This window comes from Psammomys obesus, unplaced genomic scaffold, assembly GCF_907164565.1.
Source record: "Psammomys obesus unplaced genomic scaffold, mPsaObe1.curated_primary_1811, whole genome shotgun sequence".
NCBI classification, from domain to species: domain Eukaryota; kingdom Metazoa; phylum Chordata; class Mammalia; order Rodentia; family Muridae; genus Psammomys; species Psammomys obesus.
The window spans coordinates 14,743,096-14,767,934 of NW_026585626.1; the positions used below are offsets into that span (position 1 = coordinate 14,743,096).

The 24,839-nt window shown below is 43.0% G+C and overlaps 1 protein-coding gene across 1 annotated transcript in view; it reads left to right on the forward strand.

The window, feature by feature from the left end:
* Window positions 1-24,839, forward strand: part of Sh3rf3 (SH3 domain containing ring finger 3) — a 314,216-nt gene that overhangs the window by 182,122 nt on the left and 107,255 nt on the right. The window contains exon 3 of the mRNA XM_055614838.1: window positions 13,908-14,003. Within this exon, the coding sequence (XP_055470813.1) occupies window positions 13,908-14,003 (96 nt within the window). The remainder of the gene's footprint in view (window positions 1-13,907; window positions 14,004-24,839) is intronic.

Below are 24,839 nucleotides of genomic sequence, written 5' to 3' on the forward strand. Positions count from 1 at the left end.
GGGAAGAGGGACTGCCTCTGACATAATCTGATTGGCCTGCTCGTTGATCACTTCCCCCTGAGGGGGGAGCAGCCTTACCAGGCCACAGTAGAGGACAATGCAGCCACTTTTGATGAGAACTGATAGACTAAGATCAGAAAGAAGAGGAGACCCTCCCCTCTCAGTGGACTTGGGGAGTGGCATGCATGCAGAAAGGGGAGGGAGGGTGGGATAGGGAGGGGAGGAGGGAGGGGCTTATTGGGGGATACAAAATGAATAAAGTGCAATTAATAATAAATAAATAAATAAATAAATAAATAAATAAATAAATAAATAGAACTTAAAAAAAAAAAAAACAGGTTCCAAACAACCATTAGCTCTTTAGGCTCCAACCACAGAATCAGTAGAGTCCAAGGCTCTCCTTGTGTGCACAGGAGGGAGATCCTCAGCATAATTCACTGAGCAGAGTATAAAGCCCTGGATGTTTCCTGGCAAGCCAGTTTCTATTGTAGGATCTAAGCCTCCTTTGCCTTCCATTTCTATTCTGGGTGCCTCTGCCTATAATGCTCACTGCCTGTAAAGACCAGAGTGCACTGGACAAGAGGATAATTGGGTGTTAATTAATTTCACAAAAATATCTTGGACACCATGCTGGGCACCATACTGTGCACGGGGACAGAGACTCACTAGTCCCTCCTGGAATCTAGACTTGGGAGACAGGCACACAATAGGTCTAGAGAATTAATGTAACAAAAGACTGCCCCAACGGAAGCTGCACTGTTAGCTTATTCAGGAGGAGGAAGATGAGACAAGATGTGAAGACTCTAGTGTTTTCGATGATACAACTGAATATTCCGTTTTTCCAAAGGAATTGTACATTAGTCCTCGAGGGGAAAATAGAGCTCAGCTTGATTCATTCTGGGCTGGCATATTTGGGATGTGTGGCTCTGTGTCAGTGTTTCCCTGATGGAGGTTTGGTATTTGAGGATCCCTAGGAGACCTAGACCAGCTGTGAAGGGTCCAGGGCTCTCCTGTCACTGAGGGTAGCAGCTGTTTCCATAGCTTCCAGATGGAAGTGTCATATCATGCCATCTTTACACAAGGGCATTCTTTTCTTGAAATCTTGAGTTCTTAGAGAGATTGGGAGGCCTCTGGGTATGACTCCCAAAGCTCTGTGACACTCATGTCACCTACCATATCATATCCATGTCAGCTTGTCATTAGCCATTCCAGCCCCCAACCCATCCTCCAAGGAGCAAAGTTGCTAGTATTTTGTGTGCACTTCTCACCTACTCCATACCTGGGTGCCAGAGGACATGGGCATCTTCTTGAAGCTCTCTGCTTGGTTCCATGTTCCCTGGCAGGACTTGGACAATATCCGGAGTGCCACTGAGCTACAACCGCACAGAGTAGGGACTGACCATCAGACCTAAAGTGAGCTTCTAGGAACCAGCAAGTTAGTGTTACTCCAAAGGCGACATCCAGTTAGGTGTTAGGTTTCTATCCGCCCAAGCTCCCTCTCCAAAAGCCCAGCCTTACTGTGGACTAAGAAGACACAGGAGATGACCCCATGAAGCACCAGACAGCTGGCAGGTTTGACATGCTTCTTTCTTGCCTTTAGTCTTTGTATTTGCATATGCCTGGCTTTGGGGAATGAAGCTACTGGGGACTGATAAAATATGCTTTCTAATGTCATACTACAAAGAATAACCATACATTCTCTTCTTATAACAGTTGGGTTTTAGAATGACTTAATGCTGTTTTAATCCTACCTATTCAAAAGCCAATTTTGCAGGTGAAAATGAGGCTTTGGTCCAACAGCTTTGTTACTTTTAAAATACAACTACAATGGTTTGTTTTAAATGGAAGTGTTTTAGTTTGGGTGTAAAATGCCCTCTGCAATCTTATGTTTGAATCCTTGGTCCCAAGTGGTGATGCCATCTGGAGGAGATGTCAGCCATGTGAGGCTCAAATGGAGGGTTGAAATGGGTTGTTGGTGATGAGGGCATTTGCTAGGAAGTTATATCTCAGACACCCACTTCTGGTTTCTCTCTGCTTCCATATCCACCAAATACTCCCACCATCATACTTTCCTTGCCATGGTAGCTGTGCTTTCTAACAGTGAGACAAATAAATCCTCTTTAAGTTGCTTCTTCTTAGGCATTTGGTCACAGAGATGATAAAAGTAACTGATAGAGGAAGTCAGCACCACCCCTGGTTTGTGTAGATCTCTCTGACCTCGAAAATGCTAGAGTGGAAGACATCTAAATGATATTATGGTCTGTGGTGGCTAACCCAGCTTGCATGAGCCAGGGACACTGAGACATAAGCACCATTAAGTTAACTGAGGGGTGAGGTAGCAGGAGCTGTTGGGACGTGGCTATGTGTATCTCTTGGAGCTCTAGGCATTGTGTAAATCTTTCTGCGAACATGAGTGTAAAAAGGGTGAGAAGGGAGAGGTGCATACAGAATGGGACAACTTTGCTCTTTAGAGGACTGGGGTGAGTGCTAGTAAAACAGATACCCTAGATATAATGGGTGTCACAGTGCTTTGGCGGTCACACCCAGAGGTCTCTCACTCTCTGTAGCAGTGGTTCTCAACTTGTGGGTTGCGGCCCATTTGGGGTTGAATAACCCTTTCACAGGGGTCTCTCAAGACTTTTGGAAAACATGGATATTTACATTATGGCGCATAACAGTAGCAAAATTACGGTTATGAAGTGGCAATGAAATTAACTTTATGGTTGGGGATTAGCAGAGCATGAGGAAGTATATTAAAGGGTTGTGTCATTAGGAAGGTTGAGAATCACTGTTGTCCCATTAGATCCTTAACTCATAGCTTCAGCCCTTGCCTGCTCACAATGCTCCAGGGCCCAGGGGATGCTCTGAGTTAGCAAAAAGTCCTTAATAAATGCTAACACAGTATGTCCTGACCTACTCAGACTTTTGTTCTGCTGGCATCTCTGTAACCTCTTCATCTGACCTGCTTAAGGTCATGTACTGTCTTAAATGATCATTTCTTAAAACCTGAGGTTCCCAGACATTTTTCTTCCTATCCAAGGACTGACTGCATATTGTTTGGGCCCAAGTGTAGGACAAGAGAATCAAACCACATTTATTATTGTCATATACTGGCTTGGGAACATTGACCTAATGGGGGGAGGCTTTTTATACTGTAAAATATAGTTGATACCAGGAATACATTAGCAAAGGCATATGATGAATGGAATGGGCTCCCTTCTTACCTGCTTTACTTGGAAAAGTTACCAGGAACCCTCACAATGGGGCTCAGCTCTCTTCCTGACCTCCTTCTAGATTCCTCTGCCCTGACACCCCCCCCCAGTGGTTTTAAATACAAGGGCTCCAGAAAAGAGCATTAGCTCTGGCCTGTGCTTACAATGTCCTTGCCTTGCCCACCACTTCTTTTGATCTTAAGTGAAGTTCAAAGAAACAAAAGAATCAAAACTGCATAAAAAACGTGATGGTTCTGGTTTGCATTTGCATACTGGCATCGTCTCATTTGAAGTTTTATAAACCAATGAGATGACTAGACAACAGGAGCCCTTTTCCCTCAGACATCCTTGCGTGCTGGCCCTGACACGGCTTGTTGCAGGTACCCAACTTGGGGAAATTTTAAACTGTAAAATACAGTTGATATCAAGAATACATTAGCAAAGGCATGTGATGAATAGAGTTCACAGCAGACATTCACATCACCGTGGATGGATGTGGTCCATGTTACCAGTGCTCTGCTTAGAACCCACCAGTGGCTTCTCATTTCTCCTCTAGTCAGTATCAGGAATCTATCTCCAAGGTCCTATCTGACCCGGCAATATGCTTTCTCAGCCCTCATTCCACTCCTGGCCCTAGCTTACCTTATATCTGGCTATTTCTGTCTCCAGCAGGCCCAGTTCCCTGGCCTGTGCATCTATCATTCCCCCAGCTCTGTGCATTTCCTCAGCTATTTGCAACTTAGTCCTCCCCTTCCACTTTAGATACCACTCAAGGGCTTCCTCACTCATGTGCCTCACTCCCATATCAAGACTCCATCTGTTTATTATATCTCCTTAGATGTGGGTGTTTATAATACAGTCCTGTCTTCTCCCTGAGGCTTGGTCAGGGTGCTTTCTTCCCATTGCCAGCATGCAACAACAGTGAAGGGCACACAGAAAGGAGGGATATGGAAGCATATGTGATAGTGAAGCCCCAAGCACTCTGCAGCCTGGAGAGAGCACGTTTGGCTGTTGATAGTTTTCATTTCTTCTAATGGGGTCTCTTTAGCATTTAGCATTACTTTCCAGATATATCAGTTGTGAGGTGTATTGAAGAAGCTGTTCTGGGGCAGTGAGAAGTCTGTCCCTGCCTCTCTCTCTCTTCCCCCCTCTCTCTCCTTCTCTCTCTCCCTCCCTCTCTCTTTCTTTCTCTCTCTCTCTCTCTCTCTCTCTCTCTCTCTCTCTCTCTCTCTCTCCCTCTCTCCCTTCCCCCTCTTCCTGGCCCCTGGTAGCATCCAAGTTGGGGCAGATGATCTAAGATGTCTGTCTAGTCAGAGCTGGAGGCAGCCAGCCTGCTCTGTGGGGTCAGTGACAGCCAGTGACGCCATTAAAAGCTTTTGTGCAAACACAGCAATGACCAGAGGCACAGTTCTGTGTCATTTCTACAGCAAAAGGCCGGAGAGCTTCTTGGCTTCTGCATTTTTAATTTCCCCTCTTTCCTGACAGAGTAGTTTGGGCAAGGTCTACAGCTGGCTGGCTGTGGCTGGGCAGGCTGCAGTCTGGCTGCAGTTGGGGTCATCCTGGGAAGCTGAAGGTGCTCTGATTTGCTGCCACTTCTTTAGACACCCCTTAACTACAGTAATGGGGGACTGGGACTTTATGACTATAGATACTTCCCCAAGGGGCTCCATATATGCTGTTGCCACGTGATTCATTTAAGAGACTAAAATATGAGGTGCTTGAATTCTGCTTTCTCCAGCACTGCTGGAGGGACCCTTCTGTGCCCCCTTCCAGGCTCTGCCTGTAAAATAGTGTCCAAAGGCAGTGTGCCCTGATAACCTGAGAAGGGACAAGGATTCCATGTGAAGCAAGCGGTCTTGACAGAGGCTGCCATGCTTGTAGCTTCCTTTTTCCTTGGGTAGAAGAGGTTAAATGAATGCATTAATGTTAGAGACAGCAGATAAATTATTTAGATTTTTTATTTAAAGATCCTTATAGGAGGTGGCACTGACATGTCGCTTGAATTCAGTTGTAGTAACCCCCAAGCCTTGAGAAGAAAGGCTTATATAGCTCTTAAGCAGTCACTTCATAGTCACAGTTCCAACTTACGATTATGTAGGCCCACCAGAGACCATCTGAGTTCCAAAAAGAGCCAGGGCTGTATGCCAATAGGCATTTGGTATATTTTCCAAATTCAGAAATATCGGAGAATAGAGAATAGGGAGAACAGCATATGGATGAAGTCTGCAGGCCTATAGTAAATAATGAGTACTTGACATGAAACCTATAGATGAAATAGAGTTTTGCATCAGAAAGTGTAATGATGTTATCGAAACAATTTTCATTCATAAAATCATTGGATACTATCATATTAATTCAGAAACATGTCTACCTTATCTGCCCATCAGTGGTGTCTGTGGTGCCTGCTTGTCGTAGTTTGCTCATCTACATCAGGGGCTGCTAAACTAGGATGACTAACCAAACTGAATCCTCAGTGGACAGTGATGTCCAAAGTGGAAAGCAGAATCACAGCTTCCTGGTGCACTTATTTCTCAGTCAGGACTCCCACTTAACTTAATTTTAAACTGTTGATGTGATTGGTGCCTTATCCCGTATGGCATGTCCCTTTGAGAAAATGTTCAGACTACACGCCATATTCAAGGTGTTCTGTAACTTGTCCAAGCAGGGTGGACTGTTGCCTTTTCTCCAGGGGAGAACACAAAAACTTTATCTTCTAGTTCATGTGAGAACATACCCAAAACACCCGCTGATAAGAATCATGCAGCCTAATGACACTGCATATCTTTATAATCACTCCCTCATCAGAACATGGCATGCTACCCAAGCTGGCTGCCTCCACTCACCATCACCCTCCCTTCCTCTCCCATCTGCTCTTGAGTTCAGATAAGTAGAATCAAGTGGAATTTAGTTATTGTGTTCAAATTGTTTTCAGTATTTGATTCATGAGATACACATCAATTTCTTGTAGGGTGCTGTCATTTGTTAGTTTTCATTGTTCAGTGTTTCTGTGAGTTATTCTTTTAAAGGTAGAGTTAAGTTTAGCACAGTTTCAAGATTCATAGCAAAAGGGCAAAAATACAGAGATTTCCTGTGTTCCACATTGCCTCTCGCCCCAGCCTACTCTACTATCAGTAAAGCCGTTGGGTGCTACATTTTTACCATTGCTGAGCCAGTGGCCATTGTTTATATGGGAATTTATTCTTGGTGTTGTACAGTTTTGGACAAATGCAATACATACACTCTGTCACACAGAGTGTTTCCACTGCCTTGGAATCTGTATGAGCGTGTTCTTATCCTTCTCCCTTCCTTTGCAGCCATAGAACTTTCATCGTCTCCATAGTTCTCTCTTTGATTTATCGTGTAGTTATGATGCTACGTGTTTCCCTTTTTTATTGCCTTCTTTCACTTAAAAATGTGCATTTATGTCTTTCCATAGTTTAATATCACCAGTATTTTTAAATTAAAATATAGTCTTGGAGAATTTCATGTATACAGAGAAATATAATCATACCCACTCCCCATTTCCTCCTTTTGAATTCCTGCAATGGAACCCCTTCTGAACTTTGTATCTTCATTTTCTTTTTAAAAATCCACTAAGTCCTATTAGTGCTGCTCACTGCACAGAGATGTGAGGCCATCCACTGAGCTAGAGCCACATGCCAGTGGCTATACCCCCAAGAAGAATGATTTTTCCCTCCCTTAGCAGCTATCCATAGCTCCTCATTTAGAGTTGGAACCTCACTAGTTACTGCATGTTGGAGTTTTGGCTGGATTAATTTTTCACAGGTAGCCACAGCTGTTGGGAGTTGATGAGAGCAAAAGCCACATCATGACCTAGAGGAAAGATTCCACTGCTTTCCTCTCCTCTGACTTTGCATTTTTTCTGTGTCATCTTCTGCAGTATTCCCTAAGCTTGGTGGAGGTGGTGTGTGTCGGGGGTTGTTAAGTGCTCATGCAGATGTTCCACATAGGGCTGTGTCTTAGGGCTTCATTCTCTGTAATGAAATGTCATAACGGAAGAAAGGGTTTAGTTGGCTTCCATTTCCATCCAAGTGTTCATCATAGAAGGAAGTCAGGACAGAAACTCAAACAGGGCAGGAACCTAGAGGCAGGAGCTGATGTTGAGACCATGGAGGGATGATGCAACTGGCCTTACTCCCCAAGGCTTGTGCAGCCTACTTTCTTACAGAACCCAGGACCACCAGCCCAGGGCTGGCACCATCCACAACAGGCTGGGCCCTCTCCCAATCACTAATTAAGAAAAGTCCTTACAGCTGGATTCTATGGAGCCATTTTCTCAGTTCAGTTCTCTCTTTTCTGATAACTCTAGCACGTGTCAAGTTGACATAAGAGTAGCCAGCAGATGAGAACCCACAGTTATTTATTCACTGCCCTTTGACCAATCATGAGTCTCTGCATTGACTGCTGCACACTGTGGCTTTGGAAATTTGAGTGGGGTTGTATTAATTTTAGATTTGTCTATCCATTTTATGATGTCTTTCTCATTTTTTTTCTTTTTTAGTGTTTAATGATGGAGGGCTTTCACTTCCTTGGTTAGATTTATTCTGAGTATTTTAGTGTGTACACACATGCAGGTGTGTGTGTGTGTGTGTGTGTGTGTGTGTGTGTGTGTTATATTGATTCATTTGGAGTTGATTTTTATGCAGTGATAAATAAATATCTAGTTTCATTTTTTGACATGTTGAAATCCAGTTTTCTCAGCACCATTTGTTAAACATGCTCCCTTTCCTCCAATGTATTATTTTGGCATCTTCGTCAAAAACCAGATAACTGTAGTTGTGTGAGTTTATATCTGAGTCCTCGGTTCTGTTCCATTTATTTATGTATATTCTCTTTGTGCCAGTACGACATGGTTTTCATTGCCATGGCTCTATGGTATAATTTTAGATCAGGTGTGTTAATGCCTTCTACACTACCCTTTTGTTTTGGCTGCCCTTGGTCCTTTATGACTCTTAATATTCATCTGTAGTTCTTCTATCTTAGTGAAGTATGGCTTTGGAATTTTGAGTGGGGTTGCACAAATTTTTAGATTTCTTTTGGTAGGATGGCATTTTCACAAGACCCTGACCATGAGCAAAGATGGTCTATCCATCTTTCATCTTACTCAGTTCTTTCTTCAGTGTTTAATGGTGGTGGGCTTTCACTTGCTTGGTTAGATTTCTTCTGAGTGTGTGGATGCACGTTAGTGCATGTGTGGGGGGGGTGTGAATGGACTGTTTGCTTCATTTTTCTCAGTATGCTTGTTACTTGTGTATAGGGTAGCTGCTGGTGCTAATTTTATATCCTCGTACTTTGCTGATAGCTTTTATCAACTCTGAGATGGTTTTGCTGGTGTCTTTAGAGTATGTTTTACATAGAATCATATCCTCTGCAAAATGGATACTTTGATTTCTTCTCTGCTTACTTCCCTCAGTTTTTCCTCTCATTGCTCTAACTAAGAATCCAAGCACTCTATTAAAGAGAAATTAAGAGAGGTGATACTCTTGGCTGGCTCCTGATCTTAGTGGGAATGCTTTGATGTTTTCTCTGTTTAAATATGATGCTACCTAATGTTTGTTAGATAATCTTCTATTATGTTGCAGTATGCTCTTTCCATTCCTAGCCTCTCTGTGACTTTTTGTCTTGAAAGAACGTTGGATTATTTTTCAAAAACCTTTTCTGTATCTGTTGAGATGATTCTGTGATTTCTGTCTTTTATTCCATTTATGTGATTAATTATATTTGTTGATTAGTATATCTTGATCCACCCCTGCATCACTGAAATATAGCCAACTTGGTCCTGATCAATGATCTTTTTGTTGTGATAGTGAATTCAGTTTGTAAATATTTTATTGAGAATTTTTGCATTTCTGTTTACCAGGGATACCAGTTTGTAATTCTCTCTGTGTGTCATTTATTCTGCTCTCATATTTCTTACATGCTTTTGAAAAAACACCCTCAGTTTTCTGGAGTCTTTATCTTCTGTTTTCAATAGTTTGACATTGTGTGCTGGTGTACAGTTTTATGGCAAGTATGCTGCTTCGGTTTGTATCTGACACTGTTGAAAAACTCTTATTAATATTTCAAATATCTTCTGGCTGGTCATCTCCTTGTCTATATATCAGTTGTTCCAAAGTTCTTGGATGTGGTAGTTTTCTTTTTCTTCAGCTTGTTCTTTGTTCTCTTGTTTCGGAGTTTTTTATGGGAAGTCTACCCAAGCTTAGAAATTCTTACCCATATCCCTTTACGAGCCTATCAGAGGCATTCATTCCTGTCACTTCAACTTCAAGAGCTAGCATGTCTTTTCTAGTTCTTACTTTTATGGCTCCTACTGTGTTTACACTGCCCATCTGTTCTCACATGCTGTCTGCTTTTTCTGAGACTTACAGCATCTTAATAACAATTGTGAATCGCCAGTCTGTTCATCTCTGGATCTTGGTCTGGTGCTGACTTTCAAGTGGTGTTTGATTTTTGTTTTGATTTTAGTTGTCTTTTAGTATGCCTTGACATTTTCTCACAATAGATAGACATATTGGGCTACAGAAAAAGAATGACTGTAAATAGCCTAACCGGTGGTGAAGTGAAGAGGCAGGCCGTGGCATGCATTCTAGAATTCTGGGACTTGGACTGAGTCTTCAGGAGCCCGAAAGTCTGGCTGTGATATTTGTGCACTTCTCAGCCCTCTCCTTCCCATTAGTTGGACCAAGATGTCAAGGGGGCTAGAAAAAGCTAGAACTAGGTCTAGTGTATAGTGTAGCTATACTATTTTGGGACATATGCCTAACAGACTTTATATCCCACTATAGAGAGACCTGCTCATCCATGTTTGTTGCTATTGTATTCACAGTGATAAGGAAGTAGAAAGGGCCTAGATGTCCATCAACTGATGAATGGATAATAAAATCATTCATCTGCTAAGAAAAACGAAATTATGAAATTACAGGTAAATGAATGGAGCTAGAAACAGTCATTATGGGGGAGGCAAACTAGACCCAGTAAAACAAACATCACATGTTTTCTTTCACTGTGGATGTTAGCTTTTAATCTTCATATATGTGTGTTTCCTTTGTAATCCCTATTGAATTCAGGAAATTATAAGGGGCCATGCAAAGGGGCTTTTAAGGGAGGAGAGATAAGTATAAGTATCCAGATAAAGAGGGATTAATAGAACAGGAAGAGTTAAGTGGGGTGGGGATGGGTGGGCAGGGTAAGGGAGAGAATAAGAGGTAGGTAACCAACCCCAAAGACCTTTAAAAGCATCCTGTGGAAACCTACTACCATAGAAGCTGCCTAAAGTATATCCATATACGTAGATAAAAGAGTTATCCTATAATGGACAACAATGCCCCTACTAGACACTGCAGACTAACAAATAAAAATCATGGTGCCATAAATGGATCAGTTCTTCAGGAGTTTCTGGCTCCTGAGGTATCATAGACACACACACCCCCCAATATTGCAGGCTACTGCTTATGCTCTTGGTTATCCCCAGAACTTGACAGTAAGACTCTAGTGCTGGAGTCATAGAACATGGACAGATGAAGCTGTTGCTCTCCTGGAAGATTTGTCCCTACTGGATATCCTTCCAGTTCTGGAAGGTGCTGGGCACATGACCAGAAGAGTAAAGTAACCATCCATGAGTAGGACAGCCTGAATTTGATCCCCAGAACTCACGTGGTGGAAGAGGAGAGGCAACTCAAGCAAGTTGTCTTTTCACATCTACATGCATATATGTAGACATACACACATGTGAATACGCAAACACTCACACACAAAAATAATAAATCAATAAATCACAAAGAAAAAAGTAAAATTATATTTTTGGAGAGATAGCTTAGCAGTTAAGAGCACTGGCTGCTCTAGAGGACCCGGCTTCAATTCCCAGCTTCTACATGATAGCTCACAACCATCTATAACAACAGTTCCAGGGGCTCTGTCACCCTCTTTTGGCTTCTGTGGACATCAGGCATGCCCATGGTGTACAGACATATGTGGAGCCAAGATTTAAAATAAAATAATAAGTTCTAAAGAAAAATTAAATTATACCTGTCTAAGCAGGTCTAACATTTTCAAATGAGCGGGATGGTAAATTGTTCTTCTTCTCTGAGTTCTCTGGTTTTCGACCTGGCTCTATTTTCCCTCTAAAGTCTTCATATTTTGTTCCCATCATCACTTTAACTCATATAGAACAGATGTGCTACCTTACCTTTTCATATTCTGCAAATGAGTCTCCAAGTTCTTTTACTTTTTGTTTTATATCTGTTTTTAATATTAGAGGATTTGGTTTAACTTCAGCCAAATCTTCATTATCTTACTTGGAGATACTGTCCCCAGCTCAAATTTAAATAGTTATTTATATTTTCTTTGTGGATATATGATTTTTTCTAACATGTCTTTAAATATTGTGGACGTAATTTGTCAAGTATGTAAAATTTTTAATAGTTTGCCAATTTAAACCTGTTTTCTGATTATTGCAAGCATATGGAAACCTAATGAGTTTTATGAGTCTGTTTTCAGATTGGCAGTCTTTCTCAAATTCTTATTCAAATTTTAGATACTGCCATTTTCTAGGTTATGATATTTTTTATTTCTGGTGTTTAAACCTTTTATTGTACTTTTTTCTTTAGCTCTAAATTTTGGACTGCATTAGATGACAGTGTACTATTTTGATTTTTTCGTTTACTGAAAATAACATAGTTTTTACTTATTTTCATTTTTTGAGATAATATCTAACACAAGCTTCCCTTTATACGCTATGTATCCCAAGCTGGCCTTGAACTCAGGATCTTCCTGCCTCAGCTGCTCTAGTGCTAGGGTGACAAACATGCACCGGCACCCTTGGGTCTCCTAACACTTTATCCCTTACTTTGTTGTAGAGAGGTAGGTTTCTCATGCACATGTTTCAGTGTTCTTTGTTCTTCCTTAGCGCTGCTTCTCCAGTCCGCCTTTCCTCCTCTCGTTCTTTGTCTCCTTCCTCTCTCAAATAGTCTCCCTTTCTGTTTCCAAGACAGGTATTTCACCATCCTGTTGTCCCCTCCCTCCTCCCTTCTTTCCTCCCTCCCTCCCTCAAAACTCTTTTTCCTCTCTTGCATTCCTCTCCTCCTCTCACATTGTCTGCTTGTGTGTGAGTTAAGGTCTGGATTCTGCATATACAAGAACCCGTGTCTCTGCCTATCATCCATTCATCTGATGGATAGCTGGGCTGTTATGAACATGTAGCAGAAAATGTGGGGTGCAAGTATCTCTGTGACAACTTAGAATTCTTTGGGTCATGTCTAGGGGTGGTGTGGCTGGCCTGAGTGGTAGCTCTATTTTAGCTTTTGGAGGAAGCTTCACATTATTTTTCATAGTGGCTGTAGTAAGGTTTATATTCCTACCAGCCATGACTCATGACTCCTTCCCTACATCCTACCCAGCAATTGTTACCATTTTGTTTTTTATAATACCCATCTGAAGTTTTGATGGAAAAAGAGTTGGGCAAGATGTGCTTGTGGAGGGGTTTATTGATTAAATAAAACAGAATGAGCTGATGGAGAGACAAAGCTATATTATATAAATGCAGGTTTATTGAGAGCAGTGAGGGAGGCAGAAGGGGAGCATTGCTGGAGGGGGGGCAGGTAGGGAAAGAAAGAGGACAGGAAGGGGGAAAAGGACCTCTGGGAGAGAGGCCCCACCCCTAGGTGGAGGGCAGGGTATGGCAGACATGGACTGCAGCAGGTAGGGACTTTAACAGGGCTGCTAAAAGAAAGATGGAGCCAGGAGAGTGTTGGTTGAGGTGGGTGCAGATAGTCTACTCTCGTGTAACAGCAGTCTTCCCCTGACATTCCTAGGGTAGCCCCTGTCCTTGTAGAAGCTGAGTGCAATCATCTCTCGCCTGTTTGACTTACCACTTTTCAGCATCTGCATCTCGCCATACCCTCTGTCCTTTCTGCCTAGGGCTCCAGGCACCTGTGGCTGTATCCTCAACATCTGCTTCCTCGCCAGCAGCCTGTGCCCTAGCCTTAAGTCCTTGAGACACCCACCTCCTTCCGCAGACCCCCTTCCTCCTGAGACACCCACCCACCTTCTTCCTCAGATACTCTCTTCCTCCTGAGACACCCACCTCCCTCCTGAGACACCCACCTCCCTCCATCTTCATCTCTTTCTCTCCCTTTCCATCTGTTTCTACTTTGCATGCACACACTTGATTGTGTTGATGTGCCAAGGGATGTAAAAACCTCAGAGCTTTATAGACTTGGAGCTCTAAGTATAGTTGAACTGTTATTCCTCTTCATTTTTTTTTTATGGAACCAAAATTTAAAACACTCTTTGCTGGAATTTTATATTGAGTGGCTGAATTTGTCCTTACTTGAAGTGATTTTTATTTCATTAAATAAATATTAAAAGCATTTATTTGAAAACACTGACTATACAGTAAATTCTTAGGCTTTTCATCTGGATAATATTTGCAATTATGATCATATGCAGGGACACAGGGGGCAGATGTGGGGGTAGAAGAGGTAAGAGTGTAGCTAAAATGGAAGAAAGATTGCTTTAGAAAGGTTGTTCCCCCCCCCCCACACACACACACAGGTGAGAGCTTTACTCTATGACTTGCTCTCCTTAGACTCTTTCTCTGACTCAGTGGCTGTATTCTAACTGCCCACTTGTTTCCTTTTCACTGTCTGCATACTTGGTGGGCTCCGGAAACCTCAGGATGAAGTTTTGACTGTGATCCGGAGAGTCGATGATAATTGGGCAGAAGGCATGCTGGGAGACAAGATTGGCATTTTCCCTCTCTTGTATGTGGAGGTAAGTCTACTAACACATCTGTGTGCCCTTGTTGTTTGATTCACCAGAATGCTGGGCCCTGGCCTGGGGAAGCCCCTTTCTGAGACAGAGGGAGTTTCTTCTCCAAGCATGTAATACTTCCTGCTTCCTGGAGGCTTCTTCTAATCTGCCTTGTTACATCAGGATTCCTCTGGCCACTTTGAGTGAACGGTTCCTCCCACACCTGGCTGCTATCACCTCACTGTGCGTTCAAGGGTAGGACCCAGGCAGCCTTCCCTATCCTTTCTCAGACTCCTAGACCCATTACTCATTTTTTTTCCTGAGATATCTGAAAAGTGCTGTCTCCCAGCCCAAAGAGAAGAGTTTATGGGGAGGCAGCATCTCCTTGAACACCCACACAGATCCCCAGGACACACTACTGACCACTGGCCGTGTTCTGAGCTCCTTCCATTTTTCTTAGCTGGGCAACTCATCCAATGAGACTCACTCAGCAGAGGTAACCAGAGGCAACCCAAGGCTAATCTGAGACCTGATTGTTTCCTGGGTCCTTTCTGTGTCCAGGAAGCATGTATTTCCAAGTGCCACCTTAGGACAGTTGCTGAGCTGCCTGTCCACCCTGGAGTATTTGTCCAAGATTATTTGCCCATATGTATGTCCTCCATTTGTTGCTGCAAGGCCTGTGTGGTCCATGTGTAGGCCAGATGCTTTTGTCTGATGGCCACTCGGGGTGTCCTGTGTGCAAAGGCTGAAGGCCTCTGCCTCAGTACTTGATTTATCTTCCAGTAATGTGGACATTAGAAAGTGATGTTCACCTCCACTTTGTAGATGATCAGAGAGCCCATAGGTCCCGGAAGGTGTCGGGCCCCATGCTGATGTGTGGAACATAGATGGTCTGCTTTAGGCTTTACTTTTCACTGTCCTAGCCCACATGGTGTCCCACAAACAACTCAAGCTTTGTTTAGCTTAGTGTGGAGTTCCTGACTGCAGACACACCTTGTACTAAGGACTTGAGAGCCGGAGGAGGGCCAGGCAGGGAACATGGACACCAGGATGTACATGTGGTAGACATTTGTTGGAATCATCTACATGACCTTGGCTTCCACGGGTAAAGGCCCAGTGGTTTTCCTGGCATTCTCCACAGTCTTGCTGGAGGTATGTTTTCTAGCTTCAACACTGCTGTCCACAGCTCTCCTCAAATATTCTAGCAAACATTTACATTGGATTGGCTGTCCAGCAGATCCAAGGCCTTTATTAGCAATGATGGTAGGTCCATGCATATACAGCATCCCTGTGTCTGTAGGCCTTATTGTTATACCTACAGTTGCCTTTAATTGCTTCTGCTTTTACACACTTCATTGTTGTACCTTTCCTCTCTGTATAGCTACTTAAAATAAGATGCCTTACTGTGTGACTATCCATGCAGTCTTTAAGCCCCAAATCCAAAGTTCTTGGTGATTTTCAACAGTGCAGTATTTTCCCTGAGTCTTACAGAGATTCCCCAAAGTGCAAGAATGTTCATGGAAACACAACCATCTGAAACTCCACTTCTAAAGAATCCAGTGCTGTCATCTGGTCTGCACAGGTCCAGGTACACACAAACATAGCACAGCAAAATGCCCATACAAGAAAGAGTGTACTACCTAGTGCCCAGCGTGCACAACAGTGTTTACTGCCCTGGAGCCCTGGCTCCAAAGTTATCTGTGCTGAAGAAAAGAAATGCGAACAGAGTATTCCCAGAGACCTTTGCTGTTTCTGTATCAGTTCCCTTCTGGAGAGATACGATACAGAGCAAAAGCCTGACATTTGTCATGTGCTCTCTAGGTTAGGTCACGGCATCTGGAAAGCTAGAAATTCCACTGCCTTCCATCTGGAATATCTAACTGGTATTTGGCCTTAGTTTGTGGGAAGAAGGCTTGGGTTGTGGCTTTTTCGGAGATTCAGCAGAGGGCACAGTTTGGGGCGCTGTGTGCCCCCTAATGTTCATGAAGAGATATGATCAGTCTGCGTCTAAATTCATGAGGTACACGGGGTCTCATGGGCAGCCACGTCATCTGGAACCTGACACATGGAACAGCAACAGGAGGTTTGAAGGCAAGTGTCTGCTTAGACTCCTGCTAGCTGACTGAGAAACTCATGTCTGCCTTGCCTTCCTATATGCATGGAATGCAGGCAATAATACTGAGTAGGCCTTAAATAAAAAGCTACACTGTGTTCTCCGGCTGTGGCTGACTCTTGCCTAGGCTTACCAGACAATTGCAGCAAGAGGATCATTGCTGAAGCCAGCCTGACCTTTGTTCCTGAGTAGCCCTTCTCTGAGAAGACAGAACCCATCTCCAGGAAGAGCCAGAGCTCGTAGCAATAATTGCCTTTCCACTCTCCCTGTAATCCTCACACACCAGCTGCCCCAGGACTGCCTCTGTCCATACTGTGCTTGCCCAAGATTTTTTCTCATCTCCTTCCAGCTCCTTTGGCTGCTGCCAGAGCCCCATCTGTGGCCCCAGGTCCCAGCACTGACACTTTTTCCTTTACCCCTAGGAGCAGTTTGAGGCTCAAACTACTTCACAGAGGTCACCTAAGACCACTGGAAAACACAGATATTTATAATTCATAACAGCAAAGTTACAGTTATGAAGTAGCAAGAAAACTACTTTTATGGTTGTGGGTCACCACAGCATGAGGGACTATTAAAGGATCGCAGCATTAGCAAAGTTGAGGCTCTAAAAGTGTTGTGAACTTTCCGGCAGCCATCTCCTTGCTGAGACCTAGGGCACCTTCTCAGTCATCAGATGACAGCCTGGCACTGCACACTTACTGAGTCTGAGAAACAGAAAGGAGACACCTGAGTCCCTCATCATTATTAGTAACAGAAATGATGAGAATCTAAGGGTTGCCATCCAGCACTCAAAAGGGCCTTCCTCCTGGAGAGGGCAGAGTAGTGTCATTATTTTGTTTTTTTAAGATGTGCTTCTGTTAATAGAAGTAAAGCGTACAGCCTGGGGGGAATTCCTGCTTTCTGGGTCAAGAGTTCAAGGATGGCTTGAGTGGACCATTGCTTTTGAAGGCTCTAGTTGTGAGCTTAGCCCTGTTGCATGAGCACCCACCTGAAAACCCTATCCATCATGTTCCTTCTCAGAGGGCTCGAAAATAGTGTGGTCATATCCTCAGCCCAGCACCCAACTAGCTAAAGCAAGTTAGGGACATCATGGGCTTCAGACATGACCCATCTGGGCACATCTTCCATTCTTCACCTCTGCATTACATGTGTAACCTATGACCAACCTTGCCACTTTGTGAGACTCAGCAACCCACGTCTTCCAGAGGCTAGAGGCCTAGGACCCCTGAGGTGCACTTTATCAATGGTATACTCCAGGTGGTGAGAGAGACTGAGGAGAGCCAGCTCCAGCCAGAGACAGCACCCTCATTCCAGAGCAGATAGGAGCACATAGGAATGGGTCAGATTGCACCAGATCCAAGCCCTGACCTAGTGTCGTTGCATTTGGGGGTTAAGCAAATCTTGTGTGGTATATGGAAAACTTCTGGTACTATTTATAGATTCTGAAAAAAAAATAGTAGCAAAACTAAAGTTCTGATTAAGCTAAATGGATGTAATCATCCCCAAAGTAAATGTTGCTAAGGCAACTGTCTCCTATGCGATATGATGGTCCTTAGCATCAGCTCTAGAATGCAATGCCAGGCATTTGTTGTGCCTCAGTCAGCTGCCTACTGGTTTGGGTTCATCCTCTTATGAGACACAGTAGCTCATTACTTCATTGACCATAAAGAGGGGATGTTATTTTGAACCCCTGCCTCTAAACATAGTTTTACCACTGAGAAAAAGCAGCGCCCTGCAGCTGTGATTCAGGCCACTCTCCGTGGTGCTGTGGCACTCTGTTTGCCATCTCCTGGTACTTGTCACTTGTGGCTTTTGTTGATTTTTCAGTCATTTGACTGGGCAGGAGAACGTTTTCAGGGAGGAAGCTCAAGAGAGGTTTCATGGGTGTCCGGTTTCTTGAAAGAGATGGCTTATATAAATGTATGGAAGGACATTTATTAAGGAAATTGGCTCTGGCTATTATGGAGACTGAGAAGTCAGGCAACCAACCATCTATAAGATAGAGCTCTGAGATGGTAGTGGCTCAGGCCAAGTGCAAAAAGTTAGAGCTGGAGACACTGAGGTGCGTCTCTCAGCTTCGGGCAGGAGGCCTGAGAATGGGAGACTGTTGCCACAGTGATAACCCAGCTGAGGATTAACTGCCAACTGTTTTTGATCAGGCCTTTACTCAGAAATACAGTATATTCTCAGGACCTTGTATGACAAAACATCACCTGGAAGCCCTGTCTCTTCAGCCCCTCCCCAGGGGTCTCACTTCAGTTACACATGGTGCACAGACCCACCCTGGAGGGCCGAGCGAAGTGTACATGAAGCTCTATGCCACAGTTCCGAACTTTGAACTTCCTCAACCACTTGGCCAAGGCAGTCTCTGCCCACTGATGCCACCCCCAAGCCTTGCCCCTGGGTAGACTTGGCATATTCTGAGTGCCTCCAGGAAACTCAAGTCTGGAGAAGTCGATGCTAATCCAGGACATTGTTAGCTGCTGGCAGGACAGGCATGGGTCTTGGGCACCTGACACATGCACTCAGCCTTAGCTCTAGAGAAGTTTTCATGGATGTAGATAGACCAGTATTCCTGGTGTATGTTTGATGGCCATTTTGGGTCATTAGAAAAGTGGATCATTAAGCTGAGTGTGAACATCCCCATTGGCAAGACACAGCATTTGGTTCAAGGAGAGTATGTCCTCTTAATCCACAAAACAGTATGTAACTCTGTGATTGCTGAGTTAAAGGCCTTGTTTTAGATCTGAAAGGGGGAAAGAAAAGGCTTATGAAAGTTTTCTTTAAGGGACTAGACAAAGCTTAGAGTGTGTCAGCCGGGCTCAGCTGAGCAGACTGCTGTGGGAAATGAGTATGCTAACCACATCTGATGCTAGAAGGCTCACTCATCTTATCTTGGCTTCTGCCCTCTCACTACAGAAGGCACCCTGGGTACTCTCTTAGAGTTTCCTCTCTTATATCTGCAAACAAACTCTGTCATCAATCCCAGAACAGCCCTGGACGGACAGATGTGCTCCCTTTGGCCTTGTGATAAGCTCCCATTTACCTTCTTATCAGGACAGGTCCCTCACAGGGACAGCAATAAAAATAATGATACCCAAGAAGGTGAAGATGGGGTTATTTTTACACTTGGCTTCTTGCTGACTGATAGGCCTCTGTCTTCACCCATCTTCCTTCTCAGGGATTAGTCCAGGGTTATCTCCACAGGCTATCCTGATCACCACCTGCCTCGCTCACCCAGCACTGTGAAGGCTTCTGGCTCCTCAGCACTCACAGGCAGTGCTTGTCACCTCCATTCCCTAAGCCCAGAGGCATTACCTCACTCCTCATCCTTCTGAACTTTCCATATTAACACACACCTTCCCTCTTGAAACCATGTTCCTTAGCCACATGACTTTCAAACCACCTAACTCCTAAGCATCTACCCCATTGTAGCTCATCTCCTTAGTATACAGTGAGTTCAAGGAATTCCTGGGGCCGTCCTTGAATGCCATGTCCTGTCTACACACTCCCCATCTGCCATCTAACCATAGAACAGCATCAGAAAATGGAGATGGTATGTTCTTTTGTTGAGAAGGCATAGGCTGGCCGCACCCAGGCACCTCAGCTGGTGTTGGGGACCCAAGCATAGCTGCTGACAGGAGTGTCAGTGAGGACTCATTTTGCGACTGTGACTAGACTGCAGCAGTCCTTTCTACTTTGCTGTCGGTCCATGCTGACTTTCTCCCAGAATTTCAGGGTAAGACTGTCTCCTCAGGAAACAGTCTTTAATTAGAGATGGGCCCAGGGAGCATCATCCACATCTCACTGTATATTTAGGGTATACAACACCTTATGCAGTTAAGTGCTTCCTATAGTGGAATGAATTAGCTTATCCATTAGCTACTCATTTTCCCATTGGCAAGGACAGCTGCAGTTCCCTCCTGCTGTGGAAATCCTCGGTGGGATTCTCCAGCTGTTATTAACCATAGTGCTCCTGTTACGGTTTAGCTCTTTAACTTGTTCTGCCATAGTCTGCTACTTTGTGTCTCTTGACACAGTGTCTCTTCCACGTCTTGGTATCATTGCTTTATTTTCTAGATATTTGGCTCCTTTCTAGAGTCCATATTGTGAGTGAGATTGTTTAACTTTTTTCTCTGTGTATCTGACTTATTTTACTCAGAAACATGTTCTCTGGGTCCACCTATTGTGCAGCAGATTCACATTTAAAGAAATTGAGACCATATACCTGTAGTCAAGGTACTTAGGAGACTGGGCCTCAAATACTTAAAGGCCTAGAGTTTGAGGTCAGCCTTCGCAGTAAGATCATGTTAAATAAAATAAAACAAAATCAAAAGATAAAGAAAAATTTCAGACTCCACATAACAGGGCAAGAGTAGGTCCTGGCTGTACAGATGGAAGCCATTTGCCCAGGAGAGCTGTGGTGCTGAGGCTGCCATGCTCTTTGGGCGGGCCTGGGCAGTGGTAATAGTTTTCAGACATGGTGCTGAGAGGACATGTAGCCATGCAGAAGTCCTACAGTGACTGCAAAATACTTCTCTGCTGAGGCATGGTGAGCATTTAGTTCAGAAAGAATAGGCCGCCTGGTTTTACAGGAACTGGCATTCATTGCAACCTCAGAGTTGTTCTATTGGCCCCCATGGTTGTAGTACTTGGCAAGGGATTTTTACCAAGATTTATTGCCAGTAGGAAAAACACCTTGCCTGTTATCTTTTGGTAATATGATTTCCTTAGCAGAGGTCATACACAAGTTCATGGTGACCCTTGTACCTTCAAGATTTCATGTGTGCATGTGCATTTTAGCAGGGTATCTGTAGCTCCTCACTTCAATCAGTTATGGCAAACTGACAAAATACAATCATGTCTTCATCTTATTTCTTCTTAACTGCCCCAGAGAAACTCAAATCTCCTCTCTGCTGCTTTTCTGTCTTTCAAGTCCTTCAAAGTGAAAATAATTAGAGATCTACTTTGAAGCTGTTGAGAACTGTCTGTCCAAGGGGAAGCCAGAGCCCGGGTTAATAATCAAATTTTCAAGATGTCTTCTTGTCAGTGATTTTTTCTTTTTTAAAAATATAATATTTTACTAATCATTTGAAAATTATATAAATGCATATGATGTATTTTGATCCTATCCATCCTCCATTCTTCCCCATAACTCCCCATGATTTATCCCAAGGTCGCACCCAACTCCTCTTTTTTTATTTAATAACCCACCAAATCAAATTTGTGTTGCCCATATATTCATGTCTCATGAGTTTGTAGTCATCTACTGGCATGTATTCAGCTTTCTAGGAGCTACACTCTTAAAGAAAGCTAACTTTCCCTTCTGCAGAAGACAACAACTGTTAATAGCTCCTCGGTTAGGGGATAATGAACCCCTGCCCCTACCATGCTGGAATGTTGACTGGCTAGATCTTGTACACATCTTGTGCAGGCAACTATAGCTTCTGTAAATTCATGAGTACAATGGTTATGTCACGCAGGTCCAAAAGACACTGTTTTGCTTCAGCCTTTCCCAACCTTTGACTCTTTTTTTAAAATAATTTATTTAATTTTATTTTATGTACATTAGTGTGAAGGTGTCAGATCCCTTGGAATTGCATTACAGACAGTGTGAGCTGCCATGTGGGTGCTGGGAATTGAACTCAGGTCCTTTGGAAGAGCAGACAGGGTTCTTACCCACTGAGCCATCTCTCCAACCCCTAACCTTTGACTCTTATAGTAAGTAATTCCATCTTCCTCCCTGGTCCATGAGACTTGAGGACAGTGAGTGTGGTATGGATGTTTAATTTTTGGATAAGCATTCCAAAGACACTTCCTCTCTGAACTTTGAGAGTTTTTCTATTAACTGCCATTTAATCAACAAAGAAACTTCCCTGATGAGGATCAAGAGATGAACTAATCTGAGTACAGAGGTATGAATTTATAGAGGAGTTTAAAACTGTCCATTTAGCAAAATAATAATAGTATGTTAACCCCAATCATGTGCTCTTGTACCAGGCACTCATTAGGTCTAGATTTGAAAACAGTCAAAAAGTTGTTGGTTACCTTCTTGACATTCATGCCACTGTTGTACTCTGGCATATCTTACCATGCTAGTCACTATTGTAGCTCACAGCTAGGTAAGATTGTTGATGACTTTTCCCCTCCATCAGACTGCATAGCACCTTCTGGTACTCTTAAAGTGAGCCAGCAAGGAGGAATCATCCTCCTCAGCACTAACCTACTTCTCCATGTCTTGTGACCAAAGTATGTGGTGTTTTCAGCAATAGGGTCTTAGAAATTAAATTCTTGTGGGAAATGGTAGTAGCCTGTATTGTTCTGGGGATCCCTGGGATTTCCCTGCCTTGAAGGGAGGTATCCCACACCTGGCATTGAGCTTTGCATTGGCTAACCTATGGCTTCTTAGAGAAAAACCTTCGTAGGATAACACCAGTTAGACTCATGTACATACATATATGAAGCTATAAAATAGTAGGTTTCCAAAAAATATGAGTTTTTCAAACATTTAGTGTTGCTTGTTTCTCTCCCAACTCGTTTGCTCTACTGTCTCATCTTTTCTTCACTTAAACCTCCCCATTTTTTTATCTTCATATCACCTGTGTTCTACTCTTCCTACCTCCTTAATATCTTTCTTTCTCTATGTCACCAACGGCCTCTTCTGTTTTCCTGGCTCCAATAAGTGCTAAAGTTAAACATAAAAATCTAAAAATTTGATGCTAGGATCCACATACGAGAGTAAATATGAAATGTTTGTCTCTCTGGGTCTGTGTTACTTCACTTAGTGAAATGAAAACTTTCATTTCTCTACCTGCAAACTGCATAATTGCATTTTTTTCACAGCTGGACAATATTCCATTGTGTATGTTCAATGCTTTCCTTATCCATTATATTTGGCTACTGTGAACAAAGCAGCAATAAGCCATACTTTAAATCAGGTGGTGAAATCTTGAACAGTGTTTTTATTGTTCAGGATTGTTTTGGATCTCTTTGGTTTTTCATGTTTTTATCTGGTTGGGATTCTGGGTGATACTAGATCCTACAAAGAGATTCAGAAGTCTCTCCATTTCTATTTTATGGAGTAATTTGAGTATTGCTAGGGTTGGTTCCTCATGAAGGCCTACTAGAATTCTGCACAGAACTCTCTGACCCTGTGCTTTTCTTAGCCGAGAGATTTTAAATTACTGCTTTTATCTTGTTGATTGTTATAGATACAATCATGTTGCCTTTAACTTTGGTAGTTATGTGCTTTCAGGTATTAATTACTTTTAGATTTTCCAATTTTATAGAACATACTTTTTAATATTTCCTAATTTTTTGAGATTACAATACAATCCTATCATTCCCTTTTCCTCCCTTCAAAACCTCCTGTGTACATACTTTCTCTCTTTCAGGTTTATGTCATCTTTTTCTTTAATTGTTGCTCTGTCTTTCTGTCCGTCTGTCTATTCCTGATACATAAATACAACCTCCTCAGGCTGAATAATGTTGCTTATTCATGCATGTTCTCAGGGCTGACTATTTGGTATTAGATAATCGATTGTGAGGACTCTTCCCTGGGGAAGAGGATTTCTCCCACTCTTAGCATTCCTTAGTTGCCTGTAGTTTTTTGTGTAGAGTTGATCCTCTGTGGCCTTCCCCTCTCCGTCTCACCCTTGTCCGCATTAGCATGCCTGTTGTTGTTGTCTTTGTGGAGCTCCATTTGAGACAGTTATGTTGGTGAGACTTTATGTGTGTAGCTTCTGACATTTCTAGGAGACATAATTTTAGAGAAAACCATCTGTTCTTCTGGGCCGTACAATTTTTCTGTCTCCTCTTCTACAATGATCCCTAAGCCTTGGGTGCAGGAATTGTGTTGTAGATGTATCCATTGGCACTGGGGTCCATAACTGCATTTTGATTGGTGATTTTCTGTAGTTTTCTCCATCTGTTCCAAAGAGGTTTCCTTGAGGAGGGATGGGAACTATACTTATCTCTATGTTTAAGGGTAAATATTTAGAATGCTGGGCTAGAAAAGTGACAGTTGTAGGTTTCCCTCCAAGGTCCGTGACTTCACTAGATCTAGGTAGCTGGCTAGATTTCCAGTAGTAGGCATGTTTTCCCTCTTGTTGAGTGGATCTTAAGTCCAATTTGAGAGCTCTTGATTACTCCCAAAGTATAGGCGCCATTATTGCACCCTCAGAGTTTTCATGTTATGCTGGTCATTGTTGTGGTTCATTGGCATCATAGCTGGGTAGGCCTGTTGGTTGTTTCTCTCCTTCAGAAGCTTTATGGAAACTTGTCATACTGTGAACACGAGTCCTCAGTCAGGAAACCCAGTTCAGGGACTCTAGACCTGTTTCTATCATTTTTCCCTATTTAGGATGATGTTGGCTGTGGCTTTCTCATATGTAGTTTTTACTATGTTGTGATATTTTCCCTTTAATCACTCTATTTTCTCCAGGACATGGGAAGTCATGTTGCATGTTGTCAAAGGCTTCTTCTGCATCTGTTGAGATGATCATGTGATTTCGATCTTTAAGTCCATTTATGTGGTTTTTTATTACATTTACTGACTTGTGTATGTTGAATCGTCTCTACAGTGTCATGGTGGGTATGTTTTTTTATGTTTCTCTGTATTTTGTTTGAGAGTTATATTAAGCAACTTTATGTGTGTTCATTGGGGATATTAGCCTATAGTTTTCTTTTTTGGTTATATCTTTTATTATATCAGCATTAGAGTACACTGTCTTGATAGAGGAGCT